This window comes from Corvus moneduloides, chromosome 9, assembly GCF_009650955.1.
Source record: "Corvus moneduloides isolate bCorMon1 chromosome 9, bCorMon1.pri, whole genome shotgun sequence".
In the NCBI taxonomy this organism is placed as follows: Eukaryota; Metazoa; Chordata; class Aves; order Passeriformes; family Corvidae; genus Corvus; species Corvus moneduloides.
Window position 1 is genome coordinate 16,936,119 of NC_045484.1, and position 21,994 is coordinate 16,958,112.

At 36.6% G+C, this 21,994-nt stretch overlaps 1 protein-coding gene across 4 annotated transcripts in view; it reads right to left on the minus strand.

Moving 5' to 3' along the window:
- Positions 1 to 21,994, minus strand: part of PKN2 (protein kinase N2) — a 55,455-nt gene that overhangs the window by 19,913 nt on the left and 13,548 nt on the right. For 2 of the 4 annotated variants that reach the window (XM_032117727.1, XM_032117728.1), the window contains exons 2-3: positions 11,064 to 11,364; positions 3,022 to 3,173 (exon numbers count right to left, since the gene is read on the minus strand). In XM_032117727.1, coding sequence (XP_031973618.1) covers positions 3,022 to 3,173; positions 11,064 to 11,364 — 453 coding nt within the window. Of the gene's footprint in view, positions 1 to 3,021; positions 3,174 to 3,251; positions 3,272 to 3,315; positions 3,336 to 11,063; positions 11,365 to 21,994 lie in introns of those variants that run through there. The other 2 variants (XM_032117731.1, XM_032117729.1) reach the window with 2 other exon arrangements.

Genomic DNA, 21,994 nt, shown 5'->3' on the forward strand with positions numbered 1-21,994 from the left:
AAACCACTAGTTTTCATATTTTAAGATTCCATGTTACCTATCCAATTAATGATCACACTGACTTTCCTAAATCAATAGTTTCTCAAATACAGATGTAAAATTTTGAAATAATCACTGACTTTAGCAGAGTATAAGATTTAAGTAACAGATTACAAGTCACTCTAGAATGCTGTATTAAACCTTATCCATGCATCACTCTGATGTATAAATATGCTGTAAGTGTTTCTTTGTCTGTATCTTCCCTTTTATCTTATTTTGGATCTTGCTGCTCTTGATTATTGCTCCTAGTCTCTTACTGGAATAGATTTGCTTGCTCAGGAGCAACATTAGCCCTTCAATGTGTAGAATGGAGGCAATCCAGCATTACAGAGATATCCTTATGTTTCAAAGAGACAGAAGATCCCATCTTCAGAATCAAAATGTATGTGTAATGCTCAGCAGCTCTTTTAGTGTTGGAGCCTGAATACAAAGTATTTCAATGCATCTTCTGAGTACAGAAGAAATGACACTGCCTGTAAAACTGATCTGCAAAGCTGTCATGGGATCTCAGAGAACCTACACACGACCAAGCAAAGATGATCGTTATCTCTGAAATGTTTAAGTCCAAATAGGTTGACCTGAATGTTACTGCAGCAAGTAAAGTACAAAGCGAAAAGCCTCCCATGAGATGATGGGCTTATTAACAGACTACTTTTTCATTTTTAGAAAACAGATTACAACCTCCCTCCATTAAATTTAGGTCCGAAAATAATACAACAGATTTGAAATTAGATCATATAGTACACTTGTAGAAAGGTCACAAATGAGTCTAATATGTTTAAAGATGGTCCTATGACTACTTTTTAAAGAACTACTGGATAACTGGGACTGGATTAAAACTGGGGATTTTCTGCCCCTTCTGCCCATCCCATCCAGACACTTGGATTCTTTTAAGCTCTGCTTTTTAAAAACATAATCAGCATGCTCAAGCCTACAGTTCAAACTTGCCAAACTAACTCACTACTGAGCACAAAAAAAAAGAGAGAATGAATACCCACCATTTCCATCCTGTTTGTTGAAGTGGCTGGCAATGCTTTTGTGCTTTCCAGTTTGCTCTCTCCAGCCCAGTTACTATATACTCCCAATCTGGTAGGCTCATTTAAGCATTTACCAATTGCAAATACAAGATTCAATCATAAATTTTAATTACATGCCTCAATCTAAAGCAAACCAGAATTTATCTTCTCTACCTAGTCTGATCAAAGTCTCCAAACAATGTCTAATATTACAGCCTGAGTGTTTAGTTAAGTTTTTCAGCCTGTTATAAGGTGACTTACCAAGGGTTTATTAGAAACCTAATTTATGTACGTCTTTTGATCCATTTGGGTCAGCTGATTATTAGATTTAAGTGTACCTGATGTTAAGTAGATGGCCCCAGAGGATGTAGACTCCAAGGGTTTTCAGGAGCTGAGGGACTGTGGTGGATGGACAGCATTCCCAGGACCTTAGTCATAATGTGCACTCCAGATATTTCTTCTATTTGCCCCCAGCTAGTACATTTACAGGTCACTTTCAGATAAGGCTACCTGGGACAGAAGGAACTTGATGGCATCTCTGGTCCATTGAGTCTAAACTCATTTTCTGGGAGAAAGCAATGCTCCCTGCTATCTTTTCAAGGTATAAGGAAGTCATACAGTAGGCAGATACAAAATTATCTGCCTCTTCACTAACACCTAGCCCAAATTCAGTCAAAACCATGAAGTTCCTTTCCAACACTTTCTGGTTAAAATCAGTTATAAAGGGGAGCAATGTAATTCCCAGATGCCTACTCTTCAAGCCAAACACTTCCTTTTAGTAAGTTCACTGACCCAGGTAAGTGTTGGCTCAGCTAAGATCTTAAAACATTTCGATTTTACTACTGTCTGGACACAAAAACATCTAACCAAGCTACTCCATGCTATTTGTTAGAGCTACTCTTGTGTTTACTCTTAGTTTGGAAATTAATCTCCTTAATGATTTAGTAAAAGTAAATGGAAAGAACGGCTAATGAGTAATGAATGAAAGGTGAAGGGGCAGGGAAGTAGAGGATCTTCCCCTCCCTTTTTTCTAATTTGAGAACTACGACCGCCTTATACTCAACAAAATTGTGTTGTGGGGAGGGGTTTGTTAGTTTCTGGATTTGGTTTTGTTGACTTTTTTGATTTTGTTTTGTTTTCTTTCATTTAAAAGGTTTGGATGTTTCACTTGAATTAAGGAATTCTTAGAGTATGTATTTTATTACACAGGAAAGAATATGTAATAAGTTGAACTCATTTAGAGGTTAGCAAACACTTTCTCTCTACCTCCTTGGAAAAATTCTGGCGCTATCGAGAGAGTGAGTGCAAGTACTTAAAATTCAGATATAAGAATAAGTGTGGCTTTATTTTTAATTTCACTTTATTCTATCAGTTGCTACTGCTAGATTACACTTTCATAAAGAAAAATTCCCATGTGTTTCTTATGTGTATGTATACCAATGCAGGTTATGATAACTCTATCAGAATACTACACACATCTTATTGAAGCATTTGGCACAGATCTTTTTACTGCTAACTAGAACTAGATGACCAGTTCAGAACATACTTGGCAATCCTGCCTTTTTTGAAATTATCATGCACATTAAAATGTTAAACTAATGGATCTACCTTTTTGAGTGGAGCTAGGAAAAACATCAGACACCAGTCAGTGTCCTACCAAGCTTTGCTGCTAAGTGAATCCCACATGGTCAAAGATTACTAGATGTACTAAATTTAGTAAGCCGGATTTATTATTTAGGTTGAGCTGCATCTGCACAAACTGATAAAACAATCACTTCAGTGGGTATCAAACCACAACAAAAAATTGTATAGTAATTTGTAGTAGATTTGATGTAACTATTTAACAAAAATATAGCCCAAACTAAAAATACTGAAATTGCATACTGTTTATACATTGTACAGTCGCATTACAGCAATATGAAAATCCACAGTCATTTAATGATCTATAGGCATTCCAAAGCCTTACCTTTGAAGAGCCATTTGAGTACATCTGTATCATATTTTCTGCTCCCTGTTTTACCTTCAGTTCTATATCCAACTGCTTCTTTAAGGCCATCAATCTGTTGTTCGTAGAAAACCGAGGATCGCTATTTGGAGTATCAGGAGTGCTAGGGCAATCTGTGAATTAAAGGTGAGATATAAGTGTGCAGGAAAAAAAACAGGAAGAAAACACCCAAACCACTCCCCAAAACCCACCTTATACTCTATTCTATGAAGTTACAGATTAAACAGAATTGGAACACTGAGAATTAAAACTGACCCTCCTGTCCAGAGCTACTCTGCAACAGCACTGCAAATGCGCCTTAACATGAAAAGCCGCCCGAATGCCCTGTGACTCCTACACACGTCCTAATTCACATGAATCACTTCCGGGACTGGGCAAACAGGCAGGTTTGCAGCTAAGTCTATTTTTATTTCAAAGAAGACTTATTTCTTCTAGAATGTCTTGAGTCAATTAAAAATGCAGTTTTCCATTAAGCTTTCTTATATCCTTGATTTTAAATCTAAGTGTTTTAAAAACAAACTTGGATAACAGTAGTAGATTCTAATGAGCACTGTCTGAATACAGCTCTTGAGTAGCACCTCATCAATTTCAGTGTGAATACTGCAGACAGTGTTTATGTCAAAATTAGGAACAGATAAAATAAGCCTTTTTCTTATTGTAAAGCTGAATGCTTTCTGCTCTGGAGTCGTAACAGAATTCTGGGACAACTGGATATATAGGCAGACATATTATTGAACAACTGACTGATTTGTGGGAAGGATAAATTTTTTCATTTGACAATATTACTGTGTTTGGGTCTCCATCTTGTTGGATTAATTTAATGGAATGCAAGTTAGTTTTATCAATGAAATTATAAAGTCCAACTCCTTAACTTTTCATAACCAGTCTATTATATAACTTCAATTTCAGCTCTTGCAACATGAACTGTTAGCAAACTGAAAAAGAAGTGGCCACTGGACTATTTCCAACACACCTGTCCTTAGAGCTAACTATCTTCCCTAACATTTCCAATGATTTTTCTTCCAACCTTTTGATAAAAGAGGACCAATTATTTCCACCGTAATAATTTTTAAAAATTTTTATTTCTTCTACCTGAACAACTGAGAGAACACCTTCTCTATGGACAAATGACACTGGTCTCCTGGAAGACAGTATTTACTCAATATGAACAGTAAAATCTTTTCCCCAATTGTAAAAATCCTCCTTGTATTAAAACTAGGATGAGGAATCAAGTTCCTGAAATCCTCAATTACCAGAAAACACGGCAGTGCACTAGTAACTTACAAATTTTTACTTATGAAGTGTCATGGGGAGATGTCTTATCTGCCATTTCATATATCTTCTGTAAAAGCTTCTGATAACTACTTTTGGAGATTTAATACATTTTGCTTCCAGGTTTGCTGGGTAATTTCCTCCTAAATTGCAATCTTTGCCGAGGCTACATACAGATTTCATGTAAGGGTTTTAATTTCCTCTGCTGCTAATTCACTCTTCACTTCAAGCCACTTCAACTCTCTTACTGCATCCTCACTACTTAAAGGTAGGACAGAAAATACCAGATGTTAAAAAAAAACCCCAAAAAACAAAACAAAACCAAACCCAACAAAAAACCACCACCAAAGAAAACACCAAAAAACTGCATTACTCCTCAGCTGTTTTGTCATTGATCCTCTCCGCAATGTTTAGGTTTGGTTCCCCTGTGGAACTGCACTTGAATAGCTTTACCTTAAATCTGTTATTAGTAAAACAAAGATTAACAAAATGCTTTCCTATCACTTATGTCTTCACTTTCAACTAATCCTCACCTAATAATCTATTCAAAATGAGAACAAACATGAACTTGAAAGTCACAGTGTCAAGTCTCCTTGTAAAGTAGATTCACCGTATAAATGAGTATTTACCAACTTCAAATATATGATGCAAGCCTCTACCACTTAAAGATCCTGGCCCTCTGATGATCCCTGTGAAGACTGTGGGGCTCCTTAAGTCTGTTTTCACAGCTTTTGAAGATGTACAACAAGCAGCCTTCCTTTGCATTAAAACAACACTCAAGTTGCAAGTTGAGGACTAATTAGAGATACCATGTTTCAGGCTGCCCAGGCAGCTGTTATTATCTGCCTTTGCATGTCTCTGCTGTGAAGGTGTAACCACATCGCTTACCTAGGTCATCTCAAGAGTTGGTCTGTATTTGTGGGTGTAACCTACCCTCTACTACTTAGTTAAAATTGTTGTACTACATGCTTTGTTAGTAACTAACAGCAAAGGAAAATTTTCTGCAATATGGACTAATTGCAAGGAAGAAGTAATTTTTTGCCTTCAGGCATAATAGCTGCTCACCAACTCCCAAATATGGAACAATATGTTTCTTAATATATCATGCTTTTAAGAAGAAAAAAAAAATTACCAATAGCTTCTCAGAGATGCTTTCCAAGGGACTCCTTCTACCATCCCCCCAACCACCCTCCCCATTACTACTCAGTAAGCAGCTCGAGGCAGCTTCTTATAGAATTCATATTAACTTTTAAATCAGCCAGACAAACCGGTTCTATTGCAGAAAGCACTGACAGTCTTAGCAGCGACACTACAAGCTACATTTGTATTAGCTGTTTCCTTCTCTTTGTTCTGTAAGGTTGTAATGACTTTGCATGGCTAGCTATCTCAGATTTATTTGTGTAAAGCACTATACAGAGGGGGGTCAAATCTCCTCTGAAGGCATTTAGTTATCTTCATAGTACAAATAAGTAATAAATTCATCCAGGCAATTGAAATCAATGGGATTGATGTATATGGTTGAAGTTAAACAAGAGTTAAGTACTAATACCAAACTGGTATTTCACTCAAAGTAGGGACTGAGGAACAGAAGAGGTTCTCCAGTTTGCCCCATTTTTTGGTCAATAAGGGCAGTACCAGACTTGCCGTTTTGGATACATTCAAGTACGGCTTTGCATCAGACAGCAAGGGCTTTGCTGGGGTACAGGTTCGGGCTTCTAGGCCCAAATATTCTTGACAGTGAATATCAAGTGAAGTAATAGATGCATTTCAAGTGAACTTGACCTCAACAAGCAGGCATGCTATTATGCTGAAGAACTATGAATGCTTTTGCTTAACACTACTGAGTTTTTTGCAGCTTGTTAGCACACATCCAGGATGCTGGAAGAGCTGCAGTGCTGCTTCCCCAGCACCTGAAATATACTGTTTTCATAAAAATATACTCATCAGACCTAAAATAACTTAATAGGGATGGTTTAACTGATTTTTTTTTTAATATTTGGATTACATGAGGACAATGGCAGTTTCCAGTCTGAAATGCTTATCTGAACTGCGATCTTTGCTCTTCTGAAAACCTTTTCAGTTTGAGTTTGTACGCACTCAACCAGCAAAACCTTCTTGCTTCTAAACTGCCTTTTACTATCACTGCCATCTAAATTATATTTATAAAGAGTAGTTACGTAACTCTACTCTTCTGAGACTGCTGCTCATTCCTTTGGGATCTCCTCCCCAGATGCTACATATGCTATTTCTTCAGTAAGCTCAGTGTGAAATCTAGGATCCCACATAACTTTCTGAATTTGGGTTCCCAGATGGTACTGCAGCATGCTGCTTAAGTACTCAATTAGCAGCAAGTACCCTTTGGTAAACAGTTAATTTTAATCTTATCTGAGGATATTTCATTGCTGTTAGCCTCATCAGTGTCATACCCAACAGAAATACCTGCAATGCATTTAGGCATTGCTGAAGGGAGGAAGAAAGATGCATTATCAGGCTATTCTCAGGGAGACAGAAGGGTGGATCAGCACGTGAACTAAGCCATCAGTAGGTCCAAGGCAGCAGTGGACATTCTGCACTCAGAAAACATCCAGTGCTGACCTCCTGGAAACTTCTGAGGTTCACTTGTTATTTCCATTAGGTAATAGCTAATTTTAACTACAAAGAAGTGTCAGGACATTGTTTCAAATTGCATCAATAATGTTACCCTACATTGAGGTTCCCAAAAGTTATCATGAAATTCTCATGGATATGAGCTTTGTACGTGGAGTCTGCTGTCTAAAACGTCACTACCTATACCAGTTTGGTTGCTACCTCTACCAGTTTCCATTAATTGGTCTTATGTGGACACTTTGGTGTCTAACAGATTAACTTAGTCATTCACAAGAACAAAGAAATCCCCCAAACAGTCAGCTAATCATATTCTTAAACAAAACAATTTGTTTTCTTTGCAACACCTACAGCTAAATCTGATGTAAAGTGGATAGCTTCCATGCTAGTTAGGAGAATGGAAGAAAAGGCATGAACTTGTCTTTGAGTTTATTTTCTCCATGTTTTATCCAGTTTTATCAATTCGTTCAAAGGTTTTTCTATCATTGCACCTCTCTATCCACCTTAACTTCAGCTCTATGAAACAGACTAATTTCCCAATTTATAGATTTTCTATGTATTAGCTATATGTCTAATTAAATCAGTAACTTGCTATATGTAAGCAATTTCAGTCTTAAACCTCCCAGAGTTATATTAGAAACCACCATCTGTACTGCTACTTTTTGCACAAACACAAAAATACCCATTTAATCTCTGCTACTGTGTAGAAGCATGTTTTCAAGACAAACTTTCCTCATCTCTAAAATAGAAGTAATCATCCCCATGTGACACTTTACATCTCTCAGACTTTCAGCAGTAATGGTCACTAGGCTTGTTCTACTCATTTTATATTGCTGGATTCTGCTTCACTTTTGAGTGCTGACCTACGCATTTTTAAATTCCCCATCTTTGTATGACTAATACACTGCACAGCAAGGGCAGACTTGGGTACAAAGTCCCACTTCTAAAACAAGCTTAGATTCATCGGCAACCCCTATAAGGTGAAGTACACCTATGTTATGCTAAAAGTTGTTTCTGCATCACATACCCACTGTCAGATCTACCCTCACATGCAGTAATATAGCTGTTTGACTAAACTGCAAAGTTTAGTACCAATTCTTCAAATAATTGTGAGCTTTCAGCTCTAGGCAAACTACCATAAAAACATCTAAACTTGCTTGGAACAGAATGCTATTAAAACACATTTTTCTACATTAGATTTGTTAACACTACATTTAATGGTTTTAACATATATTGATTACACTGTGATGATTACAAAACAGTTACACTAAAAATTAGTGGCTTGTTAAAAAGTAATAGATGTTACTGCTTGATACCATAAGCAACAGAAAGAGTCACAACTGCCTGCGTAACACTTTTCAGCTCTGAATTAGGAGCACTTTACAAACATATGTTCACACCCACTTTTCAGATACAGGAACCAGGAAAGATTAAATGACTGTTCTGAGTTACCAAAATGATCTTTCAGCCAGTCAACAAAACAGTCAAAAAATCTTTAGAGTTCAGGCCTGACAAGTCAAAAGGATCAGCTCAATGAATCTCAATCCTGACTTTGCTACTTAGAACCCAAAAAAACCTACACAATATATTCTGTTAGACAGGGAAAAGCACAGGGCTTTAATACTGAAAAGTATTAAAGTTCACAAAGAGAACACAGACCTTCACTGCCATAGCTCTTGAACCCTCTTTACCTTATTTTCAGCATTCATGATCTGTGGAGACGAAAAATTTCGCATATATTTCCTTCTCTCTTTTAAATAACTTGTTACTAAGTGACCAGAAGAAGGTCAAACACAAGCTAAAGTGAAAAGCAGCAACCACGATTAAAGATAACCTCTGGAAACAATGCACTTATTTGGGGAGCTCCCATATTCACCAGTAAATGGTTATTAAATTCACTGCATATTCTTGCAAACACAAGAATTCTCAAAGTGAGATATCTGTGACCTGTCCACATGGCAGCGACCTTTAGGGTTATGTATCTACATACTTCCTCAATATTCCTTAATATTATGTGTGTGTGTATATATATATACACAGGCACACATGCACAGTTGGCACATCATAATTTTTGTATTACCAATATCATTTTGCAAATGCCAAGCTCACTAATAACTTACTTCAAGCCCAAGATTTCAGTATTAAAAATCAGAATATCACCAAGACGACTTGCAGCCATTAGTCTCAAGACAGACAGAACATTTACTGATAGTGCTCCCCCTCCATGAACTACTGACCATGAATGAGGAAGGAGACAAGAACTTAAATTACAAGGCAAACAGTAAAAAAACCTCAAGCATTTCAACTTTGGAGGGTGGACGCTTGCAAATTTTTGATCTAAAAAGAGATATTAACGGAATTAAAGATTGCATTTTTTTTTTTCTCAAGAACATTATGCAAAATATTCTATTAAAATGGGTCTTGCATAGGAATACCTGATGTGATATTTTGCAGAGAAGATTAAGATCTCATCAGAACTAGTAAGTATTTTCTTGCATATTTCCATGATTAAGACTATACGACCTATCTACCAATAACACCTAGAACAGAGTGGAATTTAAAAACACAGTCGTAAGAAGTTTAGCATGCATCAAAAGCATGTAGAAGCACCTAACATCAACCCTGATCTTTTATCCTTTGAATCTCTCCTGCATTTCCTGAGACACGCACATGACAATATTGCTCATTAACACATTACGATAAGGCTTTTAAAACTGCTACACTTGGAAAGGAGCATTCCAAAAAGAGCATTCTGTGCTCATACACTTTTCAAGTTCTACTACTAGATGGATTTTGCAAATTTATTCTGCACAGATTTTTAATATTTGGTCTATACAGTTTGTATACAATTCCCTTTCTGTTCCACTCTTCCTGTTCTTTTAAAAGCCACACTCCTGGCAACACCGAAGCCCATTTTCATAAATCTTGGCTGACATGGAACAGAATGCTTCCTGCCTACCAAAAGCCCAATGGCTATCTAGAAGCATATATTATTGTATACATTTTCATTTCATGCTGCAGCAACCACTTTGCCTTACTAGTTCCAGCTGTGTCCTTGCTTCACCTCTTGTATCTTGCACAGATAAAAAGCAAAAAAGAGCAGGGAATCCAGAGAATACTGCACAGGCCACTACAGATATTTGAGCATCTTTGCAGTATGTCATTGGGCCAGACTATGAATTGCTGACATCACCTGCCAGTATTTTCCTAAATTCTCACTGTAACCAAACTTTCATTACAAGGATGATGCAGACTTCTATTCTACTGCCCAAGCTTCCTCAGGCTTGGCATTCACTTCACATGAACCTTCAATGGCTTGCGCACATTCATTAACTTTTTGCCAAGAGGAGTCTGTGCAATGTGAAATCACCAGGCTGGCAGTTATCTCCCAGGTCATTCCACAAAGCTGAAAGAGGACTGTTTACTTTCACAACATTCCATCTTAAAATACCAACCCTGGTATTTTTAAAAAATAACATTCAAAATTAGTATTGACTCACTGCCATGCCACAAAAAATACTAATTAAAACCATTAACTACAGCCATTCTCTGAAAACAATTTCAAATTGTCTTTAAAATGGTAGCTTCGCTGTGGAAAAGGCCAGAGACTTAACAAACTGTAAAAAATGTCACTGTAAGAAATGTTTGATAATAACAGCATAACAGAAAAAACATTTTCTAATTTAAGACTTAAGTTAAAAAAAACCAAAAACCAACAAAAATTTTAAGTATAAATGTTGTAATATTTTCCCCATTGAATAAAGAGGTGCATTAGTGCTGATGACTACAGTATAATTCAGAGAAAGTCACTGGAAGAGTTCACGAAATTTACTTTCATACGGTGAGAAAAGCTATTAGGAAACATTACAGTGACTGAGAAAATATTTTAATATACTAAGAACTGAAAGTAAAGAACTCATAGTCCATAAAATACAGTGTTCCCTAGAAAACAGTTTAAAACTCAAAGGTACTAGATACTGATTTGTGAATCAAAACAAAGGGACACATGTAAGTAACAAGCTCACCAGCTACAGATTTGCTTGTTCACAGAGCAATTTTTTCAAGTGAAATGGGGAGAGCTTATCTCAGCTACAAAGAAAAACTGATTTCACAGCAACGCATGGTACCTGCAACATCTTCAAGATCCGTTACAACAATGTGTGCATTTAGCTCCTGTAACTTATGATGCAAGTCTTCTAACTTCTTATTCGATTTTTTCAAAATGTTGTCCACATATGCCAAGTTCTTTTTATCCGTTGTGACCCTCCTGAGGTTCTCTGCTCCCTCCTTGATTTTAAGTTCCTTTCTTATTTCTCGCTTGATTTGGTCCTTTATTTCATCCAGCTTCTGCTGTACCATTGTATCTGAGAAGTCCAACTTCTGGCCAGTACTCACATTCTCAGAAGTTACGAGACCTTTGGCATCCCCCTAGGAAGAAAAACAGTAATATAATCACCAGGCAACACTGTTTCTGACAACACACACTTAAAGTGACCAGGACTCAGGTCCTTGTACGTTAACTCTGTAAGGCCATTCACTAACCACAAGTTACACTCCCACTGACCTAAAGCAACAATATCACAAGATATGACATGTTAACTGGAGTTATATTTTACAACAGATTTCTTTTAAATTTAGTGACATCTTTACTATGCCTATTTTTAACACCAAGAAATTCAAATACTTTTGGATTTGTCATGGCTGCTTGCCTGGCATTTATATGCCTCAGAGCTAATAAGTCATGTTTGTAATTTATAGGTTCGTGTTTTAATAAGCAAGATGGATAGAGGAAAAAAGACTAACTTCTAATAATTACAATCTATGATGAATTTTTATACATTCATTAGAATAGGTTCCTTTTAAAGATTGTTAAAAAAAAAAGATTATAAAACCATACTGATGTTTGCAATTGTTTAAAGAAATACTGGCATCTTTATGAAAATTGTCAAGTTGTTACTGGAAATACATTTGCTAGGTCTTTTTATGTTTTTAATCCTTCAAGTAAAGCCTTTCACTTTAAAAAGTAATAATGATTAAAAAAATCAAACCTTACTTTTTTGTGCAGGCAAGCTAGGCTGAAATGAAAAAAAACGTTGCAGTGATGGAACAGGAGTTGGTGTAGTGAGGGAGCGGGGGATGAAAAGTCTTCAGACCCTCAGTACACAGAAGGCCACCACTGTGCCTACTATACATTTGCATATCACTGAGAAGTAAGAGCACAAAGGGTGCGCTATAGAACCGACATCAGCAAAGTCCACATACAATTAATTACATACGTCATAAGATTTCTGTGCCTTACACACAGACCCTGGACAATGAAGAGATGTTACATCCTACCCAAAAAAATCTCAGCTAGAGCTAAATGAGTGCAGATCAAAGAAGGGTACTACTGGACTTAGAATTTGATCCCGCTCTAATTCAGAATTTACTTAATAAATGTCTGGCCTGATTTGCACATATATACCCAAAACACCAAAATTCCAGCAAATTTTCCTAAACACAATGACAAAATTGTCTAGACTTCTGCAAAATGGAGTGGACAAAAAGGTATTTTAAAGCATAATTAAAATGTTGAAAGTTTTTGGTGTAGAACTAGTTGTCATCACCATTTGCTGTTGGAAAAAACAACGATACAGCAGAGTAAACAGTAGAAGAAAACATTCAGGAGGGAGTTCAAGGAGCACAGAACACAAAACCACTAGAGATACTCCACAGTAACTTGTAATACAAAAGAATTTGGATCACGAAGGTTGTGCCTGGGCCCTACGTGTCAACAGATAATGTTGGTCAAGCTATTTCAATCTGTGCATATTCCAGCAATACTGCCTTCCATAAGCAAGATCCAATCTACTAGTCCTCAACTATAACTTTACAGGTTTCCTGAATCTCTCATTAAAACATTTCTACCCATAGCTTCTACTTTTAGTACAAGAAGTTAATAACTCAAAGATTCTTAAGTATTTAAAGTAGTCAGAAGCCCAATCTTGCTGCAGAATTTGACTATCAGTTAAAAAGAGAACAAGTAAGCAATTTAGAAATGACAAACTAAGTAAGAAATGAAAGGGAAAAAAACCCATGCAAATCTACTTTAAGTGCACTTGTGAGTGCTTTTCTGTCAGTGCAGATTAAAATAAATAATTATGCATATGTAGAGAGGCTATTAATAGCTGTACTGGGAAATACATGGCATTGTTTCCATATATAGGCATATAAAATAGAATCAATTTTTTTTTTTTGAATAGAATAATCAATAGCAAAAAGCAACTAGTACAAAGGTTCATATCCATAATGAAGGAAATGAATGCATACGAATTGAGTGTTTTGTTTTGAGAAAACGGAAACTGAAAATAAATTGATATAACAACTGTATGGCAAACTATTTAAGTAGTAAGTATATCTAAATCAGATTAAGATCTTTGACTTCCCTGTCTAACACATAAAAATTAAGGATGTCAAAAAAGAGCATCAAGATTAGTATAATACTATTCGGCCTTTAAAAAAAGAGATGTAAAAAAAGTCTGCAAATAAAAAGCATGCATTTTTACAGCACAATTATTCATGCCTGCTCTACAAGCTTTCTAGAAATAAACTTCCTTAAAGCACGATGCTACACTTTTTAAAGTTCAAAGGAGAAAGACAAATGAGAAGTGTAAAAAAAGCCAAATTAAGTAACAAAAACACCAAAACCCACCCTAAACCCAAAAGAAAACCTTTATTTTATGCTGTAATAGCACCCAAAGTTTGCTAAAATTATGCCAAGTATGTACACTTCTCAAACAGAACAATGTAATTAAGAGATAAATAATTCAGAAATATTATTCACTGTGGTTTACTAAAGAGACTTCAGTTAATTGTTCATCCATTGAACAATAATGTATTTTGTTACAGGGGAGGTTTTCATCCCTCTACAAGCCCTATATTCCATCTGTTAAAGTCATGTTATGTTCTCCCATAAACAGGTTTTTGGAGACCTTGTTCCAGATAGAGTTCTTAGTAAGTCTTCAATGAAATTAAATCTCCATGATCATTAGTAATTTGCCTTCCAAATTTTCAGTAATTGAGTTAAAGTTCTCCTCAGCCTGAGCAGTCTCAGCAGCATCTTTGTCCCTGGATTTAAGGGTTTCAGAATAGAGTTGCTTTCTTCAATCTGCTTTTGAGACAGTAGAGAGTTCAATAGTGTGGATACTACCACTGAAAGCTGGTCACACTGCCTGTACATTTAAAAATTCTTTTTTAAATCCCCCCAAAAGCCACATACGATACTTCTTCTGTCTGTCCTGTCATCCAGAGGTAATTATACTTTTGAGCAAAAAGTACTCCCTCACCTAGTTATCCAGATATGTCACCTGGCACAAAGGTCACTGTGAAATAAATTCTTCCAAGGAGCCAACTGTGCACTCAGCGACCCTTGAAGGTCACTGTGAATGCAGAGCAAGAGTGTGTTCTGCAAGTGAAGCTGCTCTGGTCCTGCACTAATGTATTTTGCTGCTGGGATGCAGCAAAGGTTTCAGACAGATGCTCATGCTGCAAAGATGAGCAGCCTCAAAAGTGTTCCAGTTTAAGATGAAGATAATAATTATAATAGCACAACAGAACAGAACGTCCAATAGTTAAATCAGAGAAATGAGGTAGGATTTTTTCTTTAAGAAAAGCACCTCCCAAATGCCAAACTCAAAACTATACTTTTAAACTGAAGTAACTTAAAATACAGGATATTCCAGCATTATTAGATGACATCCTATTACAAGTCTCTGCTTAGAGTTGAATGTTCTTTCAAAAAACAATTTTTCTCATTTGGATAAACTCCTTCCCAGGATGAACTTCACATCCTTTAGGCTGTAGGTGTTCTGTCCACTCAACCTGAAAATTAAGACTGTTAAAAGAAACAACTGTTAGAGGCAGGGCCCAAGTCCTTTCCCTTGCACTGCTCAAGCAGGCAGAGTGCAAAGACAGAAGAAATCATTCACCTTTCTATGCCAAGAAGCCATCAATGAATTTTGCACAACTCTTCCCTTTACTCTCCCTATCCAAATCACTTAAAATATCTTAAGAGTGGAACTGCTCTGAAGCAGATAATGACTAAACCATTCCTGCTGCAAAACAGAGAACAGACCCCACTGCTTTAAAATCCAAGGCAAAAGAATGGGCAGCCAGTTACTGATTCTCAGTTTCTTTTTAAATTCTGGTAGTGTTTTGGCTGCTGGTTAAAAGAGAGGGGCCAATCTTTGCTGGGTGGTCCCAGTACTGGACAGCTCAGCACAGCATCCTTCTGCCTTGTGCCACAGCAAACTGCCGGGGACCTGGTTCTTGGCCCGAGCAGCGGCAAAGGGCAGCGTCACCCACTCACCGTGGGAGGTGTGGACAGCAATGACAGGCAGCACTGCACAGCTCTTTGCAGTACCAAAATACATGTTTGGGAGTCACACTGCAGATTTCTGAAACAATTCAGTGTGCAATGAAACTGAAAGTAAGTTTACTATCAAGGACCACAAATTAGATACTACTGCTTAATAAAAAAAAAAAAAAGGAAGAAGGAAAAAAGGAGTCCACTTACACAGCCTTCCCACTGCAACAGACTCAACCTCACTTTGATTGCTGGCTCAAAGACTATCTATTTACATAGATTAATTCAAGATGCCAGACTTTGACTTCTGTACTTCTGGGATGTTTTAAATATAGTTGCTGAAAATAATGAGTAGTGGTCTGAGCATGTCTTTTAATAATACAGACTATTCTGGCTGACGTGGTGAAAGAAAGTAGTAATACTGTTTATGAAAACCCATGCGGGTTTTTCAAAAGCACACTTTTGCTTTAGATCAATTCTGAACCAAGTAACTGGTGAAGCAGGTGCCTTGACATACTGCATTTATCACCAAAATCCCATTTAAGAATAAAACATGTAAACTGCATGGCAGTGGCAATGGTACTGCTGAAGAGAGTATCATGAAGCTGAACATATCAGAGAACCTGCTTAAGTTGTGTAAACTGAATGGCTTTGAATTCTAAATGACATTCTCAAACTGCCCCCGCTTAGAAGATAACATTAAACTCTGGGCATTAATAACTCCTGAAGACTTGCTCCTAAGAGCACAGTACAACTTCACTGTGCTATATCATATATTCATTATAGAGAATATTGATTAGAGCAAGAACTCAGATTCCTCATTTCTATTACAAGCTATTATAGAAAGGTAAGTGGAGCCTTAAACTACACCATGCTTAACAGCTGGTGAGTGCTCATGCACAATATTATTCACATTTCACATTCACATGCTACTAGCACACACTAAGCCTGCCTTTAGAAAAAATCCCAAACCAGACCTTATCGAAACTCACAGTAAAACAGCCTATGTTTTTTCCTAAAGGTATTAGCATTTCTTTTCATATGCTCTTGACTTTTGGTAAGCATTTCAATAGACATTTAGACAGTAAAAAAACCTGTTTGACAAATATAGTAAAAAATGCTTGGCTATTTAATATAAGCACACCTGTTTCAAATATAAAAATAGGACTTTCATCTTATGTATGATTTTAAAAAAATCATAACCCAGAAAGACAAATATTAACTTGTAATTTAATTTTGAAGAGCTACAAGTACAGATTTGGAACTAGCAAGTATCTTAGTATAATAATTTTCTGAGTAATTTTTTTGGGGGGGGGGGGGGAATTGCTTTTCTGAGCTAGCTGCCAAGATCCCCGAAGTTCTCTACAGTAATTCCTGAAACTAGAGTAAGTCTTTGATTTTAGGAACAATGTTAATCAATTGCAAACTTCCCTTCCCCCCGAAGTCATTCATGAAACCAGACGTGACGGCTTGTCTGTATTACTGGAACTACATGGACTATTTCCTCCTGCTCAGAAGCAAATGTGATTACGGTCAAGATCTCAGCACTCACCCAATGTCAAGAACTAAAAAAAAAAAAAAAAAACCAACTTGGAGGCTTAATAGATTTTGGCATTAGTTCGCTGTGCTAACATGTCACAAATCAGGATTTAAATTTAATCTAAGTCACAGCTTTCTGCTTTGTAACAACAGGCTGTTTAAGGGAGAAATATCCATAGTCCACTACATTATACGTGGATGAATTCAAGCAGGCACTGATTAAATGGGGTTCAGTTCCTGTGCACAAGCAGTGAGCTCCCAACTGCACCTTTACAAGACGAAATAGATTTTAAAAAAAGGAAAAAAGTGTTCCTTAAAATAGGGAGATCCTCAATCAGCTGGTGCCTTCTGCCACTTTCTCCCAGTTTGAGCTGTTGTCCTGATGAATACTTCAGGAGGAATGTTTGGTTTTACCCACACAATAGCTGCTGGGCTGCAGCACTTGGTCCTACAGCTCCTGTATGAAAAACTGTGTGGCCTGACTCAGCCAGAGCTCCTCATCTAAACAGGTAATAAAATTCCGTGGGGAGTCCTTGCTAACACCTAGCTTTCAGCACCAACAATCCCCGATTCTGCCAGAATTTTCTAACATATAGAGCGTGGCCACTAAAAGGTGCTCCAACAGCAGTAAAGACTTGCTTACAGAACTAGAAGTGGTGTCCACGCAGTGCTGTGCCAACATTGAGTAGAGAAAGGGGTGTAAGAGAGAGATTTCTTTGCTACAGAAGGGAAAGAAAACATTTTAAGAAATGCTGCCTTCAGCTGCTTCTCGTTGTAGCAGCTCCTGAAGATTTTATGCTAGAAGAACCTGCAAGGAGGCTTGCAAAGAAACATGGCAATGAAAGAAAATCCTCACGCTGACCTTTCTCACAATCACAAGAACTCGATGGAGGCACAACACAGGTGATGAGTACCCAAATGAGAGATCAGCAAATGGCTACAGTATCCAAGAGGCATGACTAGATATTCTAGCAAAAGGCGTGCTACAAACACTTTAGCAGTTTCCAAACTTTTATCTGTAGTTCCTACTCCAAGCCAAAAAAATTCCAATAGAGTCCAGCACAATGGAAACAAAACTTACCCTCTCTAGTTTCAGACGTGTAAAAGAAACAGCAAAATCCCAGTTCTCATTAATAGGGACTGCTGTTACAACCTTTGTTAACATGTGCCCAAGAAGAAGATCAGTATATGAAATTATGCCTATAACGATGCCTCTCCTCCATTCTCTATGAGACCTTGCTGTCTTAGTTTTCATTTAGCTTCTCATCATATATGAGAATAATATACTCAGAAGAAAACGACATTTTACATAAATAGTATGGTTTCAAGCAGACCACAAATGGTAGGTGAAGCTCTATTAAATGCCAAAATATAAACAATCCCTTTCAAGATACAGGGAAAAAGATTTTATGAAATATTAATACCATATTGCATGCTGAAAATATGGCCAATAATGATGTATCATAGAACTGTGCCAAGAAGACTGAAGTAATTCCCCTAAAACGCAGCCTCACCAAGATGCATGCAGTCAAAGCACCGAAATGAAAATTTCTCATCTAATTCCTGTAACATTATCATGGCATGTATTAATAATGTGGTTAATATACCCACTCTCCTTGAAAAGATGAGGAAAATGGGTGGATTAAATGATAGTTCAATAAATAAAAGAAAAGCAAGTTCAAAGAAACACAAAATATTACAAGACTAAGTCCCTTAGTCACAGATCCTGAACTGGAGTTGAACACTTACTGTACTGGACCGGGCAGAGAAAACAGATGGTATCTGTGTCCTACTTCCTCCCACTGCCAACACAGGAACTTCATGCACAAACTTGTTTTGCATTTTCTAAATTTGAACAACAAAATTTAGTGTTCTTTTGACACATGTCTTGGTGAAAAAAATTTCAAGATTCCATAAAAATATGAAGACTGGTAAAGAGCAGAGAAATGAGTATTTCTCTGTCTGTTTGACAGTTTGAGGCTTCTTTAAAATAAAAATCCCTTAAATTTTAAAACAGATAGCAAAAATATGTATTGTGAGGGACTTAGGTATCCGTGAATTTTGGTTTTTTTGCTTGTTACCTGAAACACTTTCAAAAAAAACATAGAAGTTACTGTTTTCTTCATGAGAACAAATACAATTTTTTGTACCATATAAATATATAAACAACTTCATTCTAGTGGCCTAAAATTATTTCTTGAATATATACAGCATGTACTTTTAAAACACAGTGTATTTTAATACACTTGCCAAACCCTACATAAGGGTACCCACGGTATCCATTTCTTTTAGAAATTCATACACTCATTTTGAATTACTGCTAGAGACTGAAACAAGGAAGGAGGCTTGAGAGAAATTCTTATCACTAGACTTGTATCATTTGACTTGACTGACTTCTCTGTAGTTATAATAAGCTAAAGTTTGGTGCAAGAAGTTGTTTTAATGCTTTGAAGTGCTTGAAGTCTAACCTAAGTTACTCAGGAAAACAGAATTATTTCAGATAAAGGTAAGGTCATGCAAATGTTGTGTGGCAAATTTGCCTCTAAGTACTAGTAATACAGAAACTAATCTGTCCACCAGGGAGAAACACTCTCCCCCTTCCCCATATTACTTCCACTATAACTAGGAAGATATCTGTTGAAGTGTATGTTAAAGCAAAAACCTAAACTCAAGAATTTCTGCTGCTACTGAAAGTTAGTATAATTTTGCTTTATGTCACCCCAATATAAATACTTTTATTGCAGTTTTTTCATATAAAACATTTACCTGATTTTGTCTAACATTCTGAGCAGAGTAACATTATACATGTAGCTCAAGATGAAAAAATAATGTCACTACATTATCCAAACTACAGGATGCGATATTTAATTTGGTAGAAGAGATTTTCAAAGGTGAAAAGGTCAAGTCAACAGACATGAGTCACAATCATGTCTTCTGACTTTGATAACTCGTCCTCAAACTCAATGTACATTGTACAAAGGTGATAATTTGTTGCGCATGCATCCAAAAATATACTTGCTTTAAAGTGAAGTTAACATTGCAACTATACATTTTCAACAGCTGTAATGCTAACATTAAGATAAACATATATGATTAAATTTCTGCTTGTGAAGGAGTTTTAGTTACTACAGAAATATAAAAATAAAACCTCATGGAACCCAAACCCTGATTTATTGATACTTACTGACAATAAGGTCCAACCCCATTGGTAAGGTATTTTTCTTGTATTATGATAAAAATGAATCAGAAAATAGCTACCACTAAAATGGTATTATTATCTGTCTCAGGTAATGCAAGAGATTGACCATTCTGCTCATCCACAAATCACAGTATCAGCTGTTGCCACATCTGTTAACTAGTGGTACTTCAGTGTAACACACTTCAACTAAACTGCAAGAGAAGAATGCTAAAATGTCTTAGTATAGAAACAAATCACTACAACTGGAACTCCTCTGTTCTTTCAGTGCAGGTTAAAAATCTTAAACATTAAAATGATGCAAAAGAAATCCTCAGATAATAAACAGGAATTTCTCAATAACACATGCAAGTATCAGGACATTGTTAAAGACCAATACATTGAATTTCTTTAATCTGAAAAGTACAATGAAGTGGTCCATGTATGAGAATCTTCATTTCTGTGATGGATAACTAGCAATTGAAAAGAAAAACCCTCTAAACTACTTTGTTTCTGGCAATTCCAACTTTCAGCACAGACAACGGATACATTAGTCCATTTAACTTTACTATATTTTACAAGAGCTATTTTTAGCCATTGCAAAACTAATGGAAGAGTTGAGAGTCTACATTCCACTCTAATTAAGCCATCATCTTTAGCAGCCAACTATTTAGTACATTACAAATGCAGCAATACATATCAGAGATAGTACTAACATCTGTTTTATAAGGCAAGAGGCCAAGTGGCTAAATACTAGATCCTGGTGAAGGAACCAGATTTTTTGCCTTCTAGGACTGCGTGCAACAGTGGCTTCACCAGAGCTTACGGGTTTCCTAACTTGGTAGCTGAATCTGTTACTACAGGAAAGGGACGTATGTTTGTATTTACGCCAAAGATCTATGTCTTTATACTCCAGGATTGAGAACTCTTTCACAGTAGCTTGGGTTGTTATATCTGAAGTTACTGAACTTCACAGCCTACACTCCAACCAGCTGGAAATCCTGCTCCTGCTTTCACCTCCAGCAGTAAAAGAAGGATGGGAAAGTATCCTTAAATCCTTTCCTCATCCTTTACAGGTGGTCAAGAGAAAAGATCAGTTTTCCCTATTGGGCCTGCCACACCCAAAATTCCACTTGCAGAGATGCAGGCATCTCATTCCATATCCTTCCAGTAAAAGTTCACGTATGAACAGAGGGTTATTTATAGAAGCATTACTTCACATCCCCATTTATCTGAGACTTTACAGAGCATCACTGATGCACATTGTGATACATTTGAATAGTGTTTTTGCAATCCTTCTTTCTCTGACTCTTAAAATATGGAAGAAAGATTCTCACTGGCTCTTAATGTCCATTTTCTACTTAAAAATTCCGTAGGCATTATAGAATAATGAAGAAATAGAATCCTGTCTTAATCTACAACAGAAGTCAGAAGAAAATTGCCTGACTTAACTGCTTTACATGCAACAGCAATGAAAAAGAGGCAGGTGATTTCACTTACTACTATATGGATTACAAGAAAATTTTAATACATTTCTAAATACAAATCTGCCTAAAGCTTTGGTTTTAAAACCTCTCTACATTTTCCTAGTTTTTAGGAGCTCTGATTCCCCAATGACTGCAATTACTCTAAGTAAATCTACTTTCTTATGACCTAAAATGAACATATGACTTACATGTGGAGTTTGCAGTGAGAAGTGTAGAATAAAAGCCTAGGATTTTAGCAAAGGATTTCTTAATGCATATTGAACAAGTTTTACTTTTTATGTTCAGTCTCAGCACCATCTCCCAAGTAAGCTGTTTCCTGTTTTGCACACCTACTTGCATAGGACTCTCTTCCATCTAGCTCTTGTTACCAGCACAGTTCAGTATCAGTTAAATAGAAAATGGGAAGCATTAGTTTCAAAATAACCAATGCACCAGTGAGACCTGTAACATAACAGAAACAAAGCAGAACAAAACAACAGCTTTTCAATGCATCATGTATAGGCGTACCTATAA